At 48.6% G+C, this 22,437-nt stretch overlaps 1 protein-coding gene across 7 annotated transcripts in view; it reads left to right on the plus strand.

Annotated features, from left to right (window-relative positions):
* Nucleotides 1-22,412, plus strand: part of LOC125749257 (rho guanine nucleotide exchange factor 4-like) — a 53,984-nt gene extending 31,572 nt beyond the window's left edge. For 4 of the 7 annotated variants that reach the window (XM_049026332.1, XM_049026345.1, XM_049026354.1 and 1 more), the window contains 10 exons: nucleotides 10,120-10,265; nucleotides 14,500-14,679; nucleotides 15,958-16,137; nucleotides 16,429-16,608; nucleotides 17,665-17,897; nucleotides 18,392-18,521; nucleotides 18,620-18,751; nucleotides 18,986-19,238; nucleotides 19,733-19,810; nucleotides 19,943-22,412. In XM_049026332.1, the coding sequence (XP_048882289.1) occupies nucleotides 10,120-10,265; nucleotides 14,500-14,679; nucleotides 15,958-16,137; nucleotides 16,429-16,608; nucleotides 17,665-17,897; nucleotides 18,392-18,521; nucleotides 18,620-18,751; nucleotides 18,986-19,238; nucleotides 19,733-19,810; nucleotides 19,943-20,118 (1,688 nt within the window). In that variant the 3' untranslated portion in view covers nucleotides 20,119-22,412. Of the gene's footprint in view, nucleotides 1-10,119; nucleotides 10,266-11,468; nucleotides 13,187-14,499; nucleotides 14,680-15,957; nucleotides 16,138-16,428; nucleotides 16,609-17,664; nucleotides 17,898-18,391; nucleotides 18,522-18,619; nucleotides 18,752-18,985; nucleotides 19,239-19,732; nucleotides 19,811-19,942 lie in introns of those variants that run through there. The other 3 variants (XR_007399818.1, XM_049026374.1, XM_049026370.1) reach the window with 3 other exon arrangements.
* Nucleotides 22,413-22,437: the final 25 nt, after the last annotated feature.

Below are 22,437 nucleotides of genomic sequence, written 5' to 3' on the forward strand. Positions count from 1 at the left end.
CAGAACGCTGAGGACAAGCACTAATATTTCATCTTAAATCTGGTATACAGGGCATATCAGAGATTGCCTTTGTATAAATACTGCTGTAAGGTGACATCATCAGCCAGTGAGAAAGATCACCAGTCTCACATTATGATACTAGAATAAAATCCAGTTTGAAAACATAACAACGTACCACACTGCACATAGCTGTGAGGGAGTCTCGCCGGTTGACTGTGAGACTGAGCTTCTTTGAACAGTTTAATCCATTGTCAGACTGCTGTTACCCAAGACCTCAGAAATACCATTGCTGAAGACACAGAACCTGTAATTAAATTCCAGCATAGGATTGATTGTGCTGTTTAGTGGCTGACCTTATAAATTGGCTAAGGTCAAGAGTCAGGAAGTCACATAGACATAGGTAGGCAGAGCTAAAGAAGAGAAGCTGTCATGGACATGTAATGCACATTAGTGTGGGCAGCGGTTTGCTTAGTAATCATCTGGCTGGAGCTGCTCTGTTCAGGTTGGCATGGCGACCAAGCACCAAGGTCCCACACAAGACGTCAAGCCTCTTATTATCTGTGGGCAGCCATCAATGGCCTATGAGGTCATCGTGTCACAGGCCCCTACAAGACCACAGACCATCGCTACCCTTTGGGAAGGGAAGTGGATCATAGTTCCCAGATCACCAGTTTCTTTGTTTCTCTACATTGGCATGGTGCAGTGGGGTTATATGTTGATATCTCGGCTAATTCTGCCAAGTTTGATCTGTTCCTCAAGATTCAGGCTCATTGGTCTCTATTAATTATCGGTAGTGTCTGTGCCTTGTGATGCTCACTTGCTGCAAGTCTGCAAGGAATAAACACTTATGGAAAAAGGATGGATGGTTAGAAGAATGCCTTCTCTGAGCAGAGTGACCTGATATGATTTATGGTTGGGGGAGAGGGCTGCTCTAGCTAATGGCATAGCTGTAGAGACCTTTCGCTTTGAATGCTTTACAAATGTAGGCCACTCCCTGACTTTGACTGATCCCATGCAACTTCGCTAATGCTAACGAACAACAGAATGAGGCTTCCACTATTCAAGGGTAATTTGCTGTCATGAAGACATGTAGCTCTTAAGGTGATTTCCTCCCTGATGTGGGATATTTAAAAAGTTGGTGTTGGATGCTACCCTGAAACAAACAGCATTGTTATTGATGTTTGTCTCACAAGATAAAAGTTCCCATGATGCTCTGGGGCATGGGGGTCCATCTCTCCCAGAGGCAGTCGGCAGGAGTTTTCACTGTGTGGGAGCAATTAACCAGTAACTGCATCCTCAAAACAGAGGGATGGTCCCGGTTCCCCAGGTCCCGTCATGACGGCATTGAGCATGCAGTGAAATGCGGTCTAATCATTCCCGGCTCGCTGCTCCTGTGGAAACCATAAATTACACCCTGTGAGTGGAGACAGGAGGCTCATGCCTCACAATGGGCCTATTGTCACCGCCCTGCCATCACTGTTCAGGTGATAATAGGCTGGCCTGTCCCACAAGTACCTATCTCAAGGGTGTCCTGTGACGTGAGCCCAACCCTTAAAGTGCGACCTTTGGATCTGTTACCTACTCACACCCCTGCTGGCCTCCAATGTTATCTTAGTCCAGGTCTGTAGCTTCTCATTACTGAAGTGCTTCCCTGTGTTACTTGTTACAGACACAAATGCGGTAGTCTGTCACACTGCATTAATCTATGGTTTTGTTCACCTTTATTAATGTCTCATACACACCCTCTCTCTCTACTCCACATACCCTCTCTCTCTATGCTCCACAAATTCTCTCTATTTATACTCCACAAACACCCTCTCTACTCCGCACACACACGCACACACACACACACACACACACACACACACACTTTCTACTCTACAAACGCCTTATTTCTACTACACACAAACTCTCTCTTTCTACTCCACAAATACCCTCTCTATACTCCACAAGCACCCTCTCTATACTCCACATACACTCTCGCTCTATACTCTGCGAACACCCTCTCTTTCTACTCCACACGCATCCTCTCTCCCTACTCCACACACACCCATTCTCCCTATGTCACACAACACTCTTTTTCTCAGGGTCACTCCTGATTCCACAGGGTTTACCTGTATAGCCTCGATTTCTGATTTAGCATGTTTTGTCAGTAAAAGCTCAGTGCTGGGTTTTCATTTGGATATTACACAAAATCAGCCCTGTCTTATTGAAAGAGATCAGTATTTACAACTACTTAGTATGTGTAAATTGGCCTAGAAAATACAGAACATGGAAATTGGCCTCTCAAATTTTTAATGCCTGTAATGTACGACCCCAGCTGTCTGTCTAGATCCCCAATGTGCCACATCTGGGGTGTTTGTGTCCTGCTGGAGAAAAATACCTTTGGGGCTGCAGATAGTGAAAGTATCATTGATACAGCAGAGAATCCTGCTTGAGGCAGGTGAGCCTTTCACAGGTTTTGGGACCTGCCCCCCTCCGCCCCTAACCCCCCACACAAGGGATCTAAGGTCATCTGGCTGATCCAAAATCATTCCAAGTACATTAATGAGGTGCTTGGTTACTGGCGTGTTCAGCCCCCTTGTATGCAGGTGGGGGGGGGGGGGGGGGGGGCGGGATGATGAATGCTGTGGTCTGGCCCTCCCAATGCACCGCTGCGTCTGCTGTGGGTGTATAACACAGCCCAGCTCTGCTGATGCGGACACACATGCAGAAGGCACAGCGGCACCGGACACAGCGTGTTAATTAGCTAAAGCGTTAATTAGCTCAAAGGGAGGTTGAGAGGTTCTCTGGCTCTGTGGGGGGATGCTGGTGCTGCCATGAACAACCTGGCTGCAGGGGGACGTCCAAGAGACCCTTCCGGACCCCTGTTCACCTCCAAAGTGCTGCACCTGAAGGTTGTGGTACAAAATGGCAGAACGATAACAGCAAGACCATTTTCCCAATGACCTCCTAACCTGCAAAGATGTTTATCTCTGAAGAAACAGCTTGGTCGATATTCTGGGTATGTTTCTATGCCATATAGGCTCTATACACTGTACTGTATAGGGCTGGATTAAACCCACTCCTTACAGTCATTGGGGAACTGCAGCACTGTGTTTGTCACATGACTCTGCTGAGCCAATGAGAGCACATTTTACCTGGAAGTGCTCTGACTGAAGCTGACCATTGTGACGGAGGAGGTGCTCTGTGATGGAGGGGACAAACAGAGAGTGTTTCTCAGGGAAAAGGGTGTTTTTCCCAGCCTGGGGGAAAAGTCATGGACATAGAGTTCCTCTGGGGCTTCCTGTCAGCCCTGATCGGCATACAGCTGTGGACGGCTGGGGGGGGCACAGGCCCTGGATTTCCAAGAGCACATTCCTCTCCCAAACCCCCTCTGTATCCTGACCTCATTCCCGTTTCTGGATGGACATCACTTCACCACGGGCTGTACAGAGACCTCAGAAGGTACAGTGTGGCACAAGATGACAGAAAATTGCCCATTGCCTCTATGCAGCTCCTCATCTGAGAAGATTCAGGCTCTGGCCACTGCCTGCAGTGTTCCAGCCTCTGAAAATAAAAGGCTAGAATATTCTCTGCTCAAATGACCACGGAGACTCTGTCCTCCGGCTTTGTGATCCCTGTTTTCTTGTAGGGAAGTATATCTATCCCATAAGCCTTTGCAGACATTTAAAAACCTGTGCATTGCTTGACTTGAGTGGTAGAATCATGCAGTGATCGCTATGAGTTGAGTGGTAGAATCATGCTGTGATCACTATGAGTTGGTTGGCAGAATCATGCAGTGATTGCTTTTCCACTGCACCAGATACTGTACTTTTCGTACTTTGAGAAGGTACCAGAAGTATGGTACTTCAAGGCGTTGGTTTTTTCCACTGGCATAAAAACTGGTAGTGGTACTGAATTATATCGCAGTGTGAGGCGGGTATATTGTACTGAATTTAAACAATAACTGGATTATAGGGCTGGACAATGTGTGATATTAATACCAATGTCATATGTTATGCACATGGAATCCTTACATCACTAGTCATCTAGATTAAAAATCGGCCTTTTTTTACTTTCAGTTCTGTAGGGACATTATAGCGTAGGGTGTTTTGCTAAAACATTTTTACTCTGTCATAGATAAAGAACCTTAGCTTGCTTTGCAGTTTTAATTATAATTCCTTTTATAGAAGATCTACTATATGTTTAAAAAGCAGTTTAAAGTTTACCTCTGCTGCTTTTGCAAGAGAGCTGCATGCATTATCTGGGACAATCATAATCATTTTCATCGATTCGTGCTGTTTGTGAGGGATTTATGTATAGCATGTCTCTTTTGCTTTATAAATACCCCAATATGTTTTTACAACAAAATCATATCACGAAGACAGCACACTATATGCATGCTGTCCTAATATATTAAACAAAATCCTTTTTTAAAATTTCTTGTCATACCATCCTGATGTTTTTGTTTTACCTGTTATGTTGTACCCGCTTTAGTTTGTTCTTAATTTTTCTGATTTGTTAATAAACCACTTTTCTTTGGGGCTGCTCCATGGATCATTCCCTTTTTCCCTCAGAGCGCTTATTCCAAGCTGAATCCCTTCTCTGGTCTAAGTCAAGCCTTTTGGGAACACGAAGGGCATCTCGTTGGCCTTTTGTGCTGGACTCAGTCTCAGATTCCACAGCTGTCGACTTCTTGGTCTACATAAAAATTTAATGTAAAAAAAGCACTTCCCCCAAAAAACAACCACAAAACCCAGAGAGCATAACACTGTGACCTCAACTCATTAAAGAATAACTGGAGGATTAAGCAGCATGTTGAGGGTGGTGCTATGCAGATGTCCTCATGACAGCCTGAGAATCTCTGAGGAATACCGTTGCCGGGAAAACGGGATGTTCTGCTCGAACCATCAAAATGAACACCCCCCCCCCCCCCGATTAATCACATTATGGAAAATTCCTCCTTCATTTTGGTCTTTGGGGTAGAGGACAGCACAAGCTGGACTATTTATCTGGACGGAGGTGCTGACAGATTATCTGTTTACATTCCCATGAACCCCCCGCAAAACCTAGTACTAGCACAGACATATCCTTCTCTACCATGAGAGTTAGCGCGAAGCTTTTTCCGGGACATATACAAGCTCATCATTCATGCACCTGTCTTGTTTTCCTCCTGTGGGACTCGCTCATATGGGGCAGCCTGCGGTGAAGGAAGGCTAACTTGTAGGAAAAAGAATGAGACACAGATTTCAGACACAGAGCTCTTAGCTAAGAAGGCTCAGAAGCAAACAGCAGGGAGTCGATAAAGAGGTCCACTGGTATGATTTAAAAGAAGCAAAAAGCAAGCAAATAAAGGGGGAGAGAGAGAGAACAGCAAACATTCTTTAAGCATCATTTGAAGGACAGAGTTTCACACCAACCTTGGGTGGCTTTGTAGCTAACATGCCAGCACAGTTTGCTGTTATTACAGCCCCATACATGGAGCATGTCGTTTTTTGTACACACATATCACCCTATAAATGGTACAGTTTAAGTTTTTTAACTTGCTGGCATGGTGGTGCAGTGGTTAGCGCTGTCGCTTTGCATCTCTGTGACTAGGGTTCAAGTCTCTGCCGTGGGTCCCCTGTCTGTGGAGTTTGTTTGTTCTCAGTGTGTTGCTGTGGGGTTTTCTCTAGGTACTCTGGTTTCCCTCAGCAGTCTAAAAACATGGTGATATTAACTGAAATTGCCTGTAGGTGTGATGGTGCCATGTGATGGGTTGGTACCACATCCTTGGTTGTTCACTGTCCCCATAGGCTCTGCCCCCACAACCTGGAATAGAACAAGTGGTTTCAATGGAAGACGGATGAATTTCTTGAATCCACAATTCAGTAAAAGTTGAGTTCCTCTGTAACAGCCTTTGCCCTCAAATGTCAGGGATAAGATTGCTAAGCAAAAAATAACAACCAAAGACTTAAACTGGGTCCCTTAAAGCCTTAACTAAAATATCACTAACCAGAGCCCGAAACAACTCTAACCAGAACCTAAAAAGGCAACTTGAACTGACTGTCAGAGCCTGATGTCTGAGCAGCGCCCTGCAAGCTGCTTAAATCCCACTACGGCTTAATCAGTGGGTGTTTCCTGCTTTCGCTGGGAGCCAGAGGTGTCCTCCCACGGCGACATGCGGCAGAAGCTCACCGTACTGCCCTCTTGTGGCCCCTGCTATGATTAGCCTCAACATTTCCGTGACTCTTCTGTTTTGTGTTTTATGGTTAATCCATCTTGTTATTCAAGTATTTCTAGTATTTCAGTAACAGTGTGTCTCCAAATGTACCAGCGCATACAAGTAGAGAGTAGGGTTTACAGGCTTGTACATCAAATCAGCCTCTGAAAGTGAAAAAAACGACCGTTGAAGACTCAGCATGTTTCGGAAGCCCCCTCTTGGTGCCTTCGGGGATTTCAGAGCTGACTTCCAGATGCGATCAGGTGCTGTGGGCTTCCATCCTCACGCTCTGCTGCATTTGCTGACGTCTGCATGTAGCCACTTTCAGCTTCAGGACGAGCTGAGCGCATTCGTGGCTGCTTGCATGTCATTTCTGTGAGCTCGCCAGCTGCGTGCCCCTCACCGCTGACTCAGAAACGGAGCAGCTCAACCCAGCAGGTGTCTGACCTTCACAGCTGCGCTTCTTCTCAGGTTCCTCACCTCAGTCTGCTTCCTCTAGGCCTGAACTTCAGCTGGCGGCAGCATCCACATCTGAATGTCATTTTAAAATCGGATCTTTACGTAACCGTGATGAAGAGCAGGATGCGCGCTGCTCTGCGAGGCCTCCCCACCGCTGGGGTGTAAATTACAAAGACCCCCATGCTAGCTGGTCACGTCCAGGTGACCCTGATCTTCCCTTGTTACATAAATGCCATGTGGCTGTGAAGGTCTGTCTGCAGCTATGTTTGTCCCATTATGCTCTCAGGAAAAGTTGCTGTCAGTTTAAACATGTCCTCTGGATATGTGCTGTGCTCCTACCAGTGAGGCAGCCCTTAATCTGGGCTTTTATTTTGTTTTATTTCTGACTATCTCTGGACCTCAATATTTCTCATATATCTTGCCAGAACACCTACATAAAAATAAACCGACTGCAAATATCTTCCTGGTCACTAGAGTCACCGCATGGCCTAACCTTACCACTAAATGCAGGCTACTTCCCCCAAAAGGAATGAAGAAAGCATCCAGTGGGCCTTGGGCTGGCTCATCCATGATTGGCAGAGCACATTATCCCCAGTGAGTTGACTGTGACATGATTGGCAGAGCACATTAGCTCAGACTGTGATTGGCAGAGCATGTTAACCCCGCCCACTATGGTTTAAAAGCTGCATTCTGGTCGGGTGGGTGTTTCCCCTCTATAGTCTTATAGACTAAAACTGTAAATCAGCCGGGGATTTCTGACACTCCCAGCTGGACCTGTCAATCCCTACATGCATCTACTCCCCCACCACACCCCAACCCCACCCCATTCCTGTGTGCTTTGCGGTCACTACTGTAGCTGGCTGGTATGTGTGTTTGTCTCAGTGCTGTGTGATGTGGGTTCAGGTTGATACATTTAGACGGGAGACTGGCATCCATCATCTGCTTGTCATGGATGTGCAATAGTGATAAAACGAGAGACATGACCCCTTCCTGCTCCCCGTCAGCCCACCCCCGAGGCGTTCCCTCACTCGCAGCAATGCCCAGGATCACATGGCACTTCTGCTAAAAACAAGGGAAGGTTCTCCAGCCTGTCAGAGATCCTGCAGATTCAAGCCTAATGATGAGTGAAGTCGATGCCAGTGGGTTCCAGTGCCAGCATCCATGCATGCAGCAGGAGCCGGGCTGCTGTGTTTCAGTGGTGGAGTGTGTTGGTGTCAGCTCCTGGGGGGGGGGATTCCCAGGGGAATCTCAGCATTTAGCCTGAGATCAATTGAAATCCCCCCCGCCCCTCCATTCAGCTGTAATTCGTCATCCCTGTCCGGTGCTGAATCTGCTTTTCACATGCTTATTAAAATGCATTTATTCTGCTGGTGTAGCTGCCCTCCCCAATGCGGAAACAGCACGGGGATCATACTCAGGATGCCCCAGGGACCAGTACTGCTCTCGTCTTTATCTAAACATGGTGTTATCCAGGGCACTTGAGCTCTTAAAGTCCCAGATTAACAAAGTTGTGGCGGTACTGGTTTTTCCCTTAATCATGTGGCATATCTTTCTTCATATAGCATAACAGTGTCAACGAGGAACATCAACTCTGTTAGCTGCCCTGTTCAGTCTTCTCCGTCTTTAAATGACCCCCATCTGATGATTATATTAAGGTCTCTTTTCTAGTTAAGATACTGTATGGTGTGATGTCATTGTCCTGCCTGCTTCAAAGTGTGGAAGAAAATTGGACATTGGTAGGCCCGGGAGGTTGGCATATTGGGTCTGTTATGTCTTAGGCAAGAAGAGATTGTTTTGAATACTGTGTGACCTCGCTTTGCGATAGCTGCCTGCAGTAAGTTCCGCAGACCCTGAGGAAAGCTCAGACCTTGGAGAGGCGGACAGCGGAACAAAGGGGGGAGAAACCACTTGCAGGAAGAGATTCGAAGCTGCCCCAACTGGTGCACAGCGAGTTATAGCTTTATAGAATAGTTGTGGCAGACAATATATAGCAAGCTATGCGGTAGTGCAACTGTATAAGTAATTATGTTAATCATATTAATCATATGTTAACCATGTATTGGCAGTGATTCAATGACAATATGTCAATACGTTAATCATTAATCAAAGGACAACCAAGTATTTACAGTGATTAAATGTCATGTAATCAATATCTATATTCATATCTCCAGTAGGAGCCTAGCAGTCGAGACATGTTCTGGTAAACTGAGCAAAATGGGTGGATTTTACCTTGCCACCAAGGTGAACCAATAGAATTTGAGAATTGTGTTTGTTATACGTTTGAGCTTGGTTCATTGGTGTTTCGTGACCAATCAGGATTTAGACACCCTTACTGCGAAGTGGGAGTTATGGTTTATCAACTGGTTGCTCGGGGAGCTCCGGGCGATTTGGTACCGAATGCCAGAGTGTGATGAGAGTGCTTTGCTGGAATGCGGAAATAAAAGAGATTTCCTTTACCTCCTCAAACTGAGAGGTCCGACTTTTATTCTACGTGTTATATTTAAAATTTTTCTACCACAAAAGTAATCCCACAGTGAGAAGGTCAGCTCTTCAGAAGCAATGTGTGAAGAGCACAGTGCAGTCAGGAACATCCCAGGGGGCAGTAATGTGCACGTCACAGTCACATGACCTTCACTGCACCTAAATTAGCTTTGGCTAATTTGAGTTTGGTCTCTTTTGTCCCGACCTTCGCGAAGGTTTCCACGGTTACACCTCAGAAGCCAGGGCACAGTGGGTGGTCACCCAGGTACGGTCAGCCATGAGCAGGGAGGTCATAGAGGCCTGGGGTCGGTGGCCGTCCAGCTGCCACTGTCTCTCTGTGGTTGCTACTGCCCCCTGCTGGTAATTTTTTCCCTTTGTTTACCATTTTGAAATTACTCTAGTCATAACTGAAAGGCCACATTTGGCCAGTTTGTGATCTAGTGTTTGGTACATCTGCATTGTATGGGTTTAATAAGCGGCTAATGGCACTCCCTGAAGAAGGCTTAGCCATGGTTTGGTGTTTTTCTCAACAGGCCACAGCCTGTATCATCACCATATCAACAGCCACTGTATTCCCAGACAGACCACAGTGTAATTCTGAGACGATCAGCTGACATTGCTGGACCAATCAGGATTAGGCCCTCACTGGACCCACAGCCTTTGGGCTATGGTGTTTCCTAGATGACTGTGTGTGGCCCCACGCAGGTGCAGGGTGGGGCTGTGATTAGAGGCCTTGAGGGGGGGCTGGGCAGCCAGTTGATCTTGGAACCCTCTCCTTCGTTGTCATCTGGCTTTCTTTACTTAATTCTTTCCTTCCCTTCTTTACGTTCCCTTTTTCCAGTTTTTGTATTATTCTTTATAAATGATGTAGCTTCATATAAATGTAGTTTATATAAACGCGTTTTTGGGCATCCCCGTTGTGAAAAGCACTCTGTAAAAACAAATTGAACTGAACTGAGTGTGGTTTCCCATTCTCTCCCTTTCTGTCCATCTAGCCATGGTGACTCCTGAAGGCACACCGGAGCAGGTTGGCCTGGGGGGTGAGGCGGGCAGTGAGGAAGACGCCTACGAGGGGCTTCGGGGCTCAGGGCCTCGCTGTGGCCACTCGGGCGGCGCGGGCGAACAGCTGGCCATCAATGAGGTAACCCCCCCCCACCCTCCCAGGACTGCAGGTGCAACTGAGGGACAGCAGTGTCACCGTCAGCAGAGGGACAGCAGTGTCACCGACAGCTGAGGGACAGCAGTGTCACCGTCAGCTGAGGGACAGCAGTGTCACCGTCAGCTGAGGGACAGCAGTGTCATCGTCAGCAGAGGGACAGCAGTGTCATCGTCAGCTGAGGGACAGCAGTGTCACCGTCAGCTGAGAGACAGCAGTGTCACCGTCAGCAGAGGGACAGCAGTGTCACCGTCAGCTGAGAGACAGCAGTGTCACCGACAGCTGAGGGACAGCAGTGTCACCGTCAGCAGAGGGACAGCAGTGTCACCGTCAGCAGAGGGACAGCAGTGTCACCGTCAGCTGAGAGACAGCAGTGTCACCGACAGCTGAGGGACAGCAGTGTCACCGTCAGCTGAGGGACAGCAGTGTCACCGTCTCGCTGTCTGTGTGACACTGAGGCCAGCGTGTGCTGTGCTGCAGAACTGGCAGCAATTCATCTGCCAATGAGTAGTAAATATGTAAATATGTACAAATCTAAGGAACCATAATACTGACAAAATGATGTTTAATTTGTTTGAAGTTTAGTTTTAGGGATCAATAGTATAAACGTCATCAGGCAGCCGCCTGACACACATGTAGGTGTGGGTGCGTGTTTGCGCATGTTTTGTGTGTGTGTCTGTGTGTGTGTGTGTGTGTGTGTGCGCGCGTTGGGGGGAGGGCATTATATATGCCGCTGCCATGCCGCCCCTATATACTGTATATATATCTAGCACTGTTGCCTCACACCTCTGGGACCCGGGTTCAAGTCTCCGCCTGGGTTACATGTATGTGGAGTTTGCATGTTCTCCCCATGTCGTCATGGGGTTTCCTCCAGGTACTCCCACAGTCCAAAGACATGCTGAGGCTAACTGGACTTGCTAAATTGCCCATTGGAGTACATGTGTGAGTGAATGGTGTGTGAGTGTGCCCTGCGATGGGCTGCCCCCCCCATCCTGGGTTGTTCCCTGCCTCGTGCCCATAGCTTCTGATATAGGCTCTGGAACCCCCCCCCCCCCCCCCCCCATGACCCAGTAGGATAAGCTGTTTGGAAAATGGATGGATGGATGGATGGATATATATATATATATATATATATATATATATATATATATAAATAAAATGCTCTCCCCCCCAACACATATTGCATTGTGGGGGGCATTTTTTCCACCCCCCCCAAAGGGGAAATTCAGTTTTATAAAAGAAAACTAAAAATGCCAAGTGACTTGTGTTTTGTTTACATAGTTATGGTTAGGGATGTGTCTGTGTGTGTGTGTGTCTGTGTGTGTCTGTGTATGTGTGTCTGTGTGTGTCTGTGTGTGTGTGTGTCTGTGTGTGTCTGTGTATGTGTGTCTGTGTGTGTCTGTGTATGTGTGTGTCTGTGTATGTGTGTCTGTGTGTGTCTGTGTATGTGTGTGTGTGGATTGGGTTGACATGCCATGTGTAACCGTGAGCGACGCCACGCTGCTGAATTTACAGCCCATCTCTGAGGTGGCTTAACACACACACCTGAGCTGTGATTGGCTGCCCTCCTGTGTCCTGGTGGGAACCTGCTGTGATTGGCTGCCCTCCTGTGTCCTGGTGGGAACCTGCTGTGATTGGCTGCCCTCCTGTGTCCTGGTGGGAACCTGCTGTGATTGGCTGCCCTCCTGTGTCCTGGTGGGAACCTGCTGTGATTGGCTGCCCTCCTGTGTCCTGGTGGGAACCTGCTGTGATTGGCTGCCCTCCTGTGTCCTGGTGGGATAGCGTATTTACAGGGCACTGGAAAGCCACACTACACCTAATGAGGCTCATTTCCTGTGTCTGGATTAAAAAAACCACCCCAACCTCTCTTCATCCTCCTGATCCTCTTCATCCTCCCTGGGCTCATGCAGACCTGCACCTCAAAACCGCGCTCGTCAGCCGATCATCCATACACAGGATGAAGCGAGGGGCTCCAGCAGGGTGCGGTCTAACAGAGGCAGGAGGCGGGGGGAGTAGGTGGGGGTACAAAGGCAGAATGCTCCACTAATCTCATTAAAGCACAGCAGAGTGCACCGTGAGGTGGTGGGGGATGTGCTGAACAGGGATGCCCATTATGGCTGCTGTGTTTCTAAGAGATCAGCATGACTCAGGGTGGAGGAGGGGCTGCCAAAACAGCGCCCAGGCAGTCGAGCTCCATTAAGATCCTTTACGGCGCATCCTCCTGCTGCCGTCCCCTCCCTCCCCCCCCCCCAGCTCCCCTGGGTTGCTAGGGCCTGCCTCAACTACTCCCGTATCCAGGATACCGACTAGCTCTGCTTGCTGATTGGCCGCCTTCAGCGGGGGAAAAAAAGAGAGAGAGACACCAAGCGAGTGAACGAGCGAGCAGGATGGACGGTGGAGCCGCTGCACGCCCGGAGCGCACGGCGCCACCATTTTCCCAGCACGCTTTGCCGAGAAGGCGGCAGAGGAGGCGACAGGGAGGAGGTGACAAGGAGGAGGCGACAGGAAGAAGGTGATGTAGGCACGGCTGTGTGAGCGGCGATTAAGCAGCCAGAGTGAGAGGGAGATGCGGTAAGGAGTCCACATGTCGAGGAGGAGAGCACTGCGGATCTGACGGGGCTTGGGGACACGGGGAGGCGGCGGCAACAGCAGCGGAGGAGGAGGCATGGCCCGCAACAGCCAGCGAGCGCGCCAGCGCATGGGCGTCCTGAACATGCTGCTCCGCTGCAACCTGCACCCCGACACGCAGAAGGTGGTGGTCTTCAGCATCATGCTGCTCCTGGTCGTCATCAACGTGGTGCTCATGTTCCTGCTGGCCTTTCAATAGGGGCCCGGGGCCCGGGGCCCGGGGGGGAGCTCACGTGTCTGTGGGGATGGGCGTCACACACCAAGGGAAGCCGACTCAGGTAAACAGGGGGAGGGGGGAACAGGAGGGAGCCTGGGGGAGGGTCAGACAGGCATGTGTGTGTCTGTGTCTGTGTCTCCGTACGTCTGTGTATGGTTGTATTACGTGAAAGACGCTTCTCGGTATTTGTCCAGGCATTGCTGTGACCTGGATGCCTTGTGGGATTCTGGGGGGGCAGTGGGAGGGGGTGAGACAGGGTTGAATTGATTCATTTGGGACTATATGCCAGCAGCATTGGCAACCAAGCGGCTGGGGGCTAACAGATTACTGAGCCCCAGGCCAACCCCCACCCCATATGTTGACTGAGTTACCCCTCCCCCAATCCCTGTAGACGGCAAATGCTTTTGTCCGAGTGTTTAGGGAGACGGACCCCTGCGTGGCTCAGGCCAGGAGCCAATGTCATACTCCCCAAACCCACGAGGCCTGTCCATTTGCTCTCCGGTCAGTGGTCAGGCTCAGGCTGCAGGATGTTGGCTTATTCTCCCTTAATGATATGAATTTCGTTTCTTTGCCGGTGCAGTATTGGCTCAGTGGGCAGCACTGCTGCCAGACACAGCCAGGGTTGTGAGTTTGTGTGTGCATGTTCTCCCCATGTTACATGGGTCCTAATTGCTCGTGGTGTGTGTGCCCTATGATGGAGTAATATCCCATCCTATGGCACACTAGCCTTGTACCCTATGCCGTGCGGGATAGACCCCATGCTCCCCCCACCCCACTCTGAAACAAGGGAAATGGACAAAAAGAGAGGAGCTGATTCTAAGCTTAGTTACATAATGGTCCATGGTGTAAACAGGAGGCGGTCCAGGTATCCGTAGGTGTGTCGCTAAGCAACAGGCTCTTCACTCCATCTTTAAGATGGAGGCAGCGGTGCGACGTGGCTCAGATCACGTGCGGGTTCGCTTCATCATCGTGTTAATCGCTCAGCCCTACAGAGGTCCAGCTTCAGCTCCGCCTCTATGGAAGCTTCTAGAACAGGGCCGTCACCCATGTGGCTAAAACCAAAATTGCCAGCACATCTGTGCTAAGACTGGCCCTTTAATTAACAGCCTCCATTTCCAATGCAGCTATTAAATGTGACATAGCACTGGCACTGTAGTATGAAAGCTTCCAGACTCTGCTAGCATTTTCTAAGTGTGCTGCAAGACAGGGACTAGACTAGACAGAAAATTTCTTAACTATTGTTTTTTTCTTGTACCTAAAACTGGGAAAGAATCTAAGTCCAGAAATGCTTTTAGAGAGATTAGCAGCAGAATGTGGTGTCAGGCCCCTGATTGGCTGACCAATGCCCCCCACCGCGGACTCCCACCCCTGCAGCTGATCAGTGATGGCGCTGTGGTCTACGCCGAGGCCCTGTGGGACCACGTCACCATGGATGACCAGGAGCTGGGCTTCAAAGCAGGAGACGTCGTGGAAGTGGTGGATGCCAGTAGCCGGGAGTGGTGGTGGGGCAGGATTCTGGACAGCGAGGGCTGGTTCCCAGCATGCTTTGTTCGGGTGAGAATCTCAGTGCACCGCCTTCCCCGCACCTCAGACGGCTGGGCAGTCCTCGTACCCATACATGACTTTCATTACCCTGCATCACCCAAGTCAGATCTGACAGAGTTGCCGGCCACTGCCCTATTCTGCAAGCCAGGGGTATCGGCACTATTCGATCATGAGATCAGGTCCCGGTCCCAGTGAGACCAGCGAAGCCTCCATTCTGAACATGCCTTTCACATCAACTCACTTTTAATGCTCAGAGGTCTGGATGGAGTTTGTCCCGTGAAAGTAACGCTTGGAAGACAATCACGAAACGACGTTAATTGGCATTGTCCTCAGGGGGCCTGGCTCTGTAGAAACTGCAGTCGCCTTTTTTATTGTGCTGTGTGGAGAGTGGGTGTGTCAAAGCTGGGAACAGATCATTCATTTACTGAGGGAACCCTTCATGAAAGTGGGGTAAGCCATCTGAGCTGCTGGTCTGGGTGGGAAAATGGGACAAAGGACACCTCTGTTTGCTGGGAGCTGTGGTTTATGGGTTAGTGTTTGCTGGGAGCTGTAGTTTATGGGTTACTTTATGCTGGGAGCTGTAGTTTATGGGTTACTTTATGTTGGGAGTTGTAGTTTATGGGTTACTTTATGCTGGGAGGTGTAGTTTATGGGTTAGTGTTTGCTGGGAGCTGTAGTTTATAGATCTATTCATATTCCTTTGTGCGTTTACAATATTCTATAATTAATTAGATTAAAGCAGTTATTTCTAGTGTGATGTTAGCAATATAGTTAAAGCTCAAATAACCTAGTTATTGAGGTATCAGAATGCAGTTAGACTTTTCTAGCTCCAACACATCCCTAGAGGAACTAACACTTTATGGTTCTGTTATGCTGTTTGAGTTCCTGGGGTCACTGTGTAATAGACCAGGGACCCTTAGACTTGAGGCTTTTTCCTCCAGCTTTTAGCTTAGTGTGCCCTGGTGCTGCTCCCTTATAGATTAGTGGGCGTGCCTTAATGGTACTTCCTTATAGGTTAGCTTAGCATGTCTCAGTCCCATTCCATTTGCAGGTTAGTGTAATATGCCCCAGTGCCATTTCCTCATAGATCAGCTTAGCATGCATCTGTGCCATTCCATTGATGGTTAACTTTGCAGGCATCAGTATTGTTCCCTTGTAGGTTAGCTTAACATGGCTCAGTGTCATTCCATTGCAGGTTAGCTTAGCATGTCTCAGTGCCATTCCTTAATAGATTAACATAGCATGGTCCGGTCACCTGACATGATGCACCTAACTGCTCTGTTGCAGTTGCGGGTCAACCAGGACGAGCCCGTGGAGGAAGACCCAGACAGGGAAGCAGGCCGGGCTGGCATGGTGGGGCTGCTGGGCCCAGGTCTGGCCAGCAGGGACCAGATGAGAGCCAATGTGGTGAATGAGATTATGAGCACCGAGAGGGACTACATCAAGCACCTGAAGGACATCTGTGAGGTCAGGCATGTTCCACACAGCTGAAGAGTCCTACAAAAGCTCGGGCTCTAGTGTAGCCCTCGAGAGAATCATTTTTGTGTCAGCCACCTAATTAATTGAGCTATTCTTAATTGGATATAAATCACAAGTCATAAATGAATCCTTAGATCTTCACAAGCTATTAAAACAGAACATGCAGGTAATCTTTTCATGCTAGACCGTAATGGTGGCCTCTCGTGGTTGAGACATGGATCTGCTGGTGTCCGGGGATGTGCTCCCAGATATGAACAAGTCCCCACTCCACCCCTGCAGGGCTACATCAAGCAGTGCCGCAAGAGGACGGACATGTTCACGGAAGAGGAACTCCATGCCATCTTTGGCAATATCGAAGAGATCTACAGGTTCCAGAAGGTGTTTCTCCAGGGCCTGGAGAAGAAATTCTGCAAGGAGCAGCCATACCTGAGTGAGATTGGCTGCTGCTTCTTAGAGCACGTAAGCAGGGCCAGCCTAGTGGTTTATGGGACACCACTCAGACTCGTGTAGTGACTGTTTGTGACCAGCAGGCCCTCCAGTTCTCAGGGGCTCCCATACAAATGCACGGTTTGAATGGTGGTAAACACCACTGTCGTGCTTAAGTGGGGGTGACACAGCGGTGCAGTGATTAGCCCTGTTGTCTGACACCTCTGGGACCCGGGTTTGATTCTGCCAGGGTTCCATGTGTGTGAAGTTTGCATGTTCTCCCCATATCATCAGAAGGTTTCCTACAGTCCCCCCCCAGTCCAAAAACATGCTGAGGTTAATTGGAATTCCCAAATTGTCCATAGGTGTGCATGTGTGAGTGACTGGCAATGCGTTGGCACCCCATCCTATGTTGTTCCCCACCTTGCAATCGTTGCCTCTGGGATAGGCTCTGAACCCCCCCCCCCCCCCCCACAACCCTGAATAGCATAAGTAGTTTTAGAAAATAGATGAATATACTTAATCATATGAGGACAGTTGTCAGTATGCAGTGCATGCAATGTGTCCACACAGTGACAATGAGAGTGACGCCAACAGTGATTTAAAATGACGCAGAATCAGTAATGTCACTGTATTTACTTCATATCCCCATTTACACTCAACTGCAGAGCTGCCAAGCTCTTCAGTGGTAGAATATTTTTCTGAATATGTACATTAAGACTTGATTACGACACTCACCTGCACTAAATTTGAGGCATTTTCTATTTATCTGAGAAATTAATTAGCCTTTCGAAATCACATAATCTGAAGAGCCTAGAAAATGATCACAGTCATCACTATACTGATCCCAACTTTGTGGTAATTAAATCAGTTCTTAGCAGGTCACTATTCATGACTTATGAACAAAACATGTTAATGTTACTGGTTAAGCCCACAAATTGCTGCTGTAACAGAGTGAGGTTGTGTTTTGAGAACTTGGAGATTAGAAGGTGTAAGACGGGATTAAAGCTGCCATTTTGGTTTGAGAGCAATGCGGACTGTAAGCACTGTGATATGACATGAATCTTCTGTCTCTCTCCTTCCTACCAGCAAATGGATTTCCAGATCTACTCGGAATATTGCAACAACCACCCCAACGCCTGTCTCCAGCTCGCCAACCTCATGAAGGTCAACAAATATATATTCTTCTTTGAGGCTTGCCGTCTGCTCCAGAAGATGATAGATATCTCGCTGGATGGCTTCCTGCTCACACCAGTGCAGAAGATCTGCAAGTACCCACTGCAGCTGGCAGAGCTACTCAAGTACACCAACCCCCAGCACAGGTACCAAGCCAGACTGCCAGGTGGGGCATGGAGGGGGGTGGCGAGTACTATGAAGTACCCAGGGTGGGTCTGTACGCTGGGGTTACCTCCTCTAGAAGAACCTGGGCTTTCAGTATGGGTCCAGTGTGTTGTTGGTGCTACTGTTGGGAAAAGCATCAATGTCGACAACAGGTGGGATGACCTCGTGCTATCAGTTGGTACATGATGAAGTAGCTTTAACCTAACATAATTATACCCCCCATGTTAATGTCATCTCCTTGAAGTCAAGGAGAGAATATGTTTGGATCAATGCACTATGTACCTTTAGCACAAGTGGCTGAACTTCATAGCTTTCTCATATGAAAAGTGTGTACAGTAAGCTGTTGTATATTAAAAGCAGCTGACAAATAATAAATCCATCATCAACAAGGTGGAGGTAATGTACACCTCTGTGAGGTTCTCCTCTGGAGATAGATGGAGGTGTAGTGATTAATTTGGCGGTTCTCACTTTCCAGAGACTATAAGGATGTAGAAGCTGCCCTCAATGCTATGAAGAATGTGGCCAGGCTGATCAATGAGCGGAAGCGACGTCTCGAGAACATTGACAAGATTGCCCAGTGGCAGAGCTCCATTGAGGACTGGGAGGTGAGCAAGCCACTACACTACACTGGGTCACTACACTGGGAATCTTCATATACCGTGCACAGAGCCCTAATGAAGAAGCCCGTCTGTCTGTCGCCCAGGGTGAAGACGTACTCGGCAGAAGCTCTGAGCTGATCTTCTCAGGCGAGCTGACCAGGATCTCCAGGCTGCAGGCCAAGAACCAGTTGCGCATGTTCTTCCTGTTTGACCATCAGATGATTTACTGCAAGAAAGTGAGTGCATGCTAAAAGTATGAGGAATTCATTATTGCAGTTTCATTTTTCTGTCATTCTGTGATGTGCTGAAATTTACTCTGCCTCAGTGTTTTTGGTGGTACCAACATCAACATTAAGGTCAACATTAAGGTTCATTTCTGCACCTTATTTCCTTAAGCTCTCCCCGTAAGTCACTCAGTGCCACTACCTGGAGTCACATGCCTCCGCTTGTCATCTTTCCGGCTCCTCCAGGACCTCCTGCGTCGCGACATCCTCTACTACAAGGGCCGGGTGGACGTGGACCACGTGGAGGTGCTGGACGTGGAGGACGGCAGGGACAGGGACTTCGGCATGAGCGTGAGGAACGCGCTGAAGCTGCGGCCCAGAGACTCCAGCGCCAGCAGAGAGGAGGTGCTGTTGTGCGCCAAGAAGCCTGAGCAGAAGCTGCGCTGGCTGCGTGCCTTCCAGGACGAGCGCTCGCAGGTGCAGCACGACCTGGAGACTGGTGAGGCTCCCCCTGGTGGCATGGAAATGCCAGTGCCTTTCTCGCATCATTAAATGGGATAGGGGATACTTTTAACTGTAATGAGAATTCAACCATCTTTCAATTACTCATCATAGTTGGGGAAGCTAAGAGCAGCACAGGGTATAAAGCAGGTGGTACTTCCTGGATGGGATGCCAGTCCTCTGCAAGTTCATGGAAAATATAGCCAAGACCAAATGAGTATAAATGGAGAGGCTTACAGCTACGATTAGGGTTATGGAATCTCATAGCGGTGAACGGCAGTCTTAGACGTCTGTAATTAGCTGAATGTGTTATCGGCTGGTTTGTAAAGCCGCAGGCGGTTGCCGACTCTGAATCAGGCATCCGTAAGGAGGAGCGGTGTGTCAGGTTCAAACCACCCACCTGCTCCCAGGAAATGCTGAGTACCGCCAGACTGCCGCTGCTGTCAGGTAAACGTCGCGCTCCGGACTCACGCCACTAATGTGGCTCTGCAGGTTTCAGCATCACAGACGGGCAGAGGAAGCAGGCCATGCTGAACGCGTGCAAGAGCCATCCAACGGGGAAGCCCAAAGGTGCATGGCCAGAGACCCCCTCCCCCCATGTTGCATTGCTGAGGCTTATTTTTACACACCATTTATTACCCAGCAGAAAATGTACGCTGCTCTGTAGCGCAGGGCACTGACCGGGTCTTCTTCCCCCCACAGTGCTGTCCCGTTCGTACTATGACTTCCTGTCCCGACAGAGGCCCCCTGGCCTGGCCCCCGCACCCCCTCTGCACCCCGCCCTGCCGCCACAGCAGGTCTTCATGCTGGCTGAGCCCAAGCGCAAGGCCTCCACCTTCTGGCAGAACATTGGCCGGCTAACACCGTTCAGGAAGTGATAGAGAAGAGAAGGTGGGACATCTTGGTCAGTGATGCTGTGCCTCAACACTATGGGATGATGTTCCTCTGAGAAGCACTTTATGAGTTTGGTACAATCAGGAGAATGGATTGCAGACTCTTGCTGGGATTTTTGGGAAGCCGTTTCTGCTTCTCTTAGATCTGGGATTGGAGGTGCTGCCCCTTGTGGCTTCCCCTGCAATTGCACCTGTTGTTACTACTGCTCCACACAATCCATGTGACTGCTGCGTGGGAACTTTAATGAAGAGAATATTTATTTTTCATTGTTTTGGTTACTTGCTTTTTTTCTTAACCTTGCAGTGCCGGATAAATGAACCTTTGTATTTATTTTTCCTTTGTTCGAAGATGAAGAGGGAGCCTCGCTCCTAGCAGAGACTTTTCATTTTTTTCTACGCAGACATTTCTGCAGATTCTACTGTTTATCGTCACGTCACAGTATTGCCACGGGGACTTCTTTCGTGTCTGGTTGTAAACTTCTGGTTTTAGTGAGCATCTTGTCTGTGTTAGCAAACAGAAGCTGATAGACCCCAAAGATTTTGTGGAATTCCATCTGTCTGCCGCGACAGAGACAGCCCTTAATTCCACGTCTCTGTCTGCACGCTGTCCTGTGACGCGTTGTAAAGCCAGTCCTTTACCTCTGTGGCCCGTTTAAGTCCTTCTTCACTTCGGAGTGTTATGTGGAGTATTAGCAGGAAGCATGTGTATCTGTAGGAGCTACAGAGATTCTCCAGTGGAGCATTATGACTCCTACAGATCACATTTAGCCAGTGCTCTGCTTGACCGCTATTGATTTACTATCAAAAACCAGGTGTTATTTCTGCAGCAGATAACAGGCTGCTTTGAAGGCCAGTCGTTTCATCAAAGGTTTCACTTTTTTTCTTATGTCGTATGTCGGTTCTGTAAGAATTCTCTACGAGGCGACCCAACGTGTGCAGTTGTCCAGAAAAATACTGCTGTGTGTGTCAAGCCATAAAAATCAGTTTGCTGCAGTAAGAAATGCTGCGATAGATGTGTAATTTCAGCAGAAAGCCTGTCTGCACTGTTCCACAGACACAACAAGGTCTTTGCTGCTTAAAGGAAACGCAGCATGTTAAGAAAAGAGCAAAACACAACAGGACAAACTCTGCCAGCCCAGTTTGTCTGGAAGGTCAAACTGGGGGCCACTAAGGACCCATCTGTAAGGTCCTGACCTCACCAGCCCAATCACAGCTCAGGCATTCTCCACCCACGGCATGCTGATTGGACACATGGAGCACCGTTTGGCTTTCCTATCACCCACTCCGCCCCCAATGGAAAACCCTAATCCCAACCCCCAGCAAGTAAACATAGTTTGTTTCTGTTTCTTCATGAATAAAGGAAGGCTGTGCGCTTTGAAACAGCAAGGCCTTGTTCTGTGGGGAGTGAACTTTCAAGAGAAGCATTTCCAAGGATATTTACTGTTTATGTTAGTTTCGACACTGCACATGGTGGTGCTATTTGGCTCTGAGAAACAAATTGGTTTTTCCCTAAATATCTGAAAGACCAGTTTGCATCCTTTGAAAGGTATTGACAGAATTTTCTAGAAAACTGATTAGTTTTAAAGCGGCTCCGTCCAACTGGGTCCAGCTAAATGCATTTCCCTTCTGCAGGCATGTGCATAGATGAGCTTTGGGGTCCTGAACTTGCATGAAAATGCGTGACCCAAGAAGGCGGCTTCACCTCCACCTAGATCAGAGGTGGCCAATCTTATCCGCAAAGGGCCACTGTGTTTGGAGGTTTTCACTATGACTCCCTAATTAGGTCACTAATTAGAGGACTGATTGGCTGGAGAGTCCTCACACCTGGGTGTGAACAGCTGACCTACAGGTTACTCCAAAAACCCGCATACACACCAGACCTTTGCGGATAAGATTGGCCACCCCTGACCCAGATGGATCAGAGGGACCCACAACCTCATGTCATGTCGTGACAGTGTTACATCGAACAGTGGTCGTCGCAGAGCTCTGTAAGAAACAGCAGTGACCACATGGGGGATGTCATGTCAGAAACACAAAAAGCATCGGGTTCAGTTTAAATGTATAGAACGCTCCAACGCTCCTCTGAAAAACAAGGCTGTGCACCTGAAGAAAATGTTACTAATCTCTCAATTTGGGTACGCATCGCGCTTGTGAACCGCAAGTGTAGTTTATTTAAATACAAAGAAGAGGTTTTTGTCCATTCTTTACACGTTTGTCTGTTTGCACATGCACTCAAATCACGTGGAAATAATCATTAAACAGTATTTGTCCACACCTGAGCCGCTCACGTGTGTCCTACTGGTT

This window comes from Brienomyrus brachyistius, chromosome 1 (assembly GCF_023856365.1).
Source record: "Brienomyrus brachyistius isolate T26 chromosome 1, BBRACH_0.4, whole genome shotgun sequence".
In the NCBI taxonomy this organism is placed as follows: domain Eukaryota; kingdom Metazoa; phylum Chordata; class Actinopteri; order Osteoglossiformes; family Mormyridae; genus Brienomyrus; species Brienomyrus brachyistius.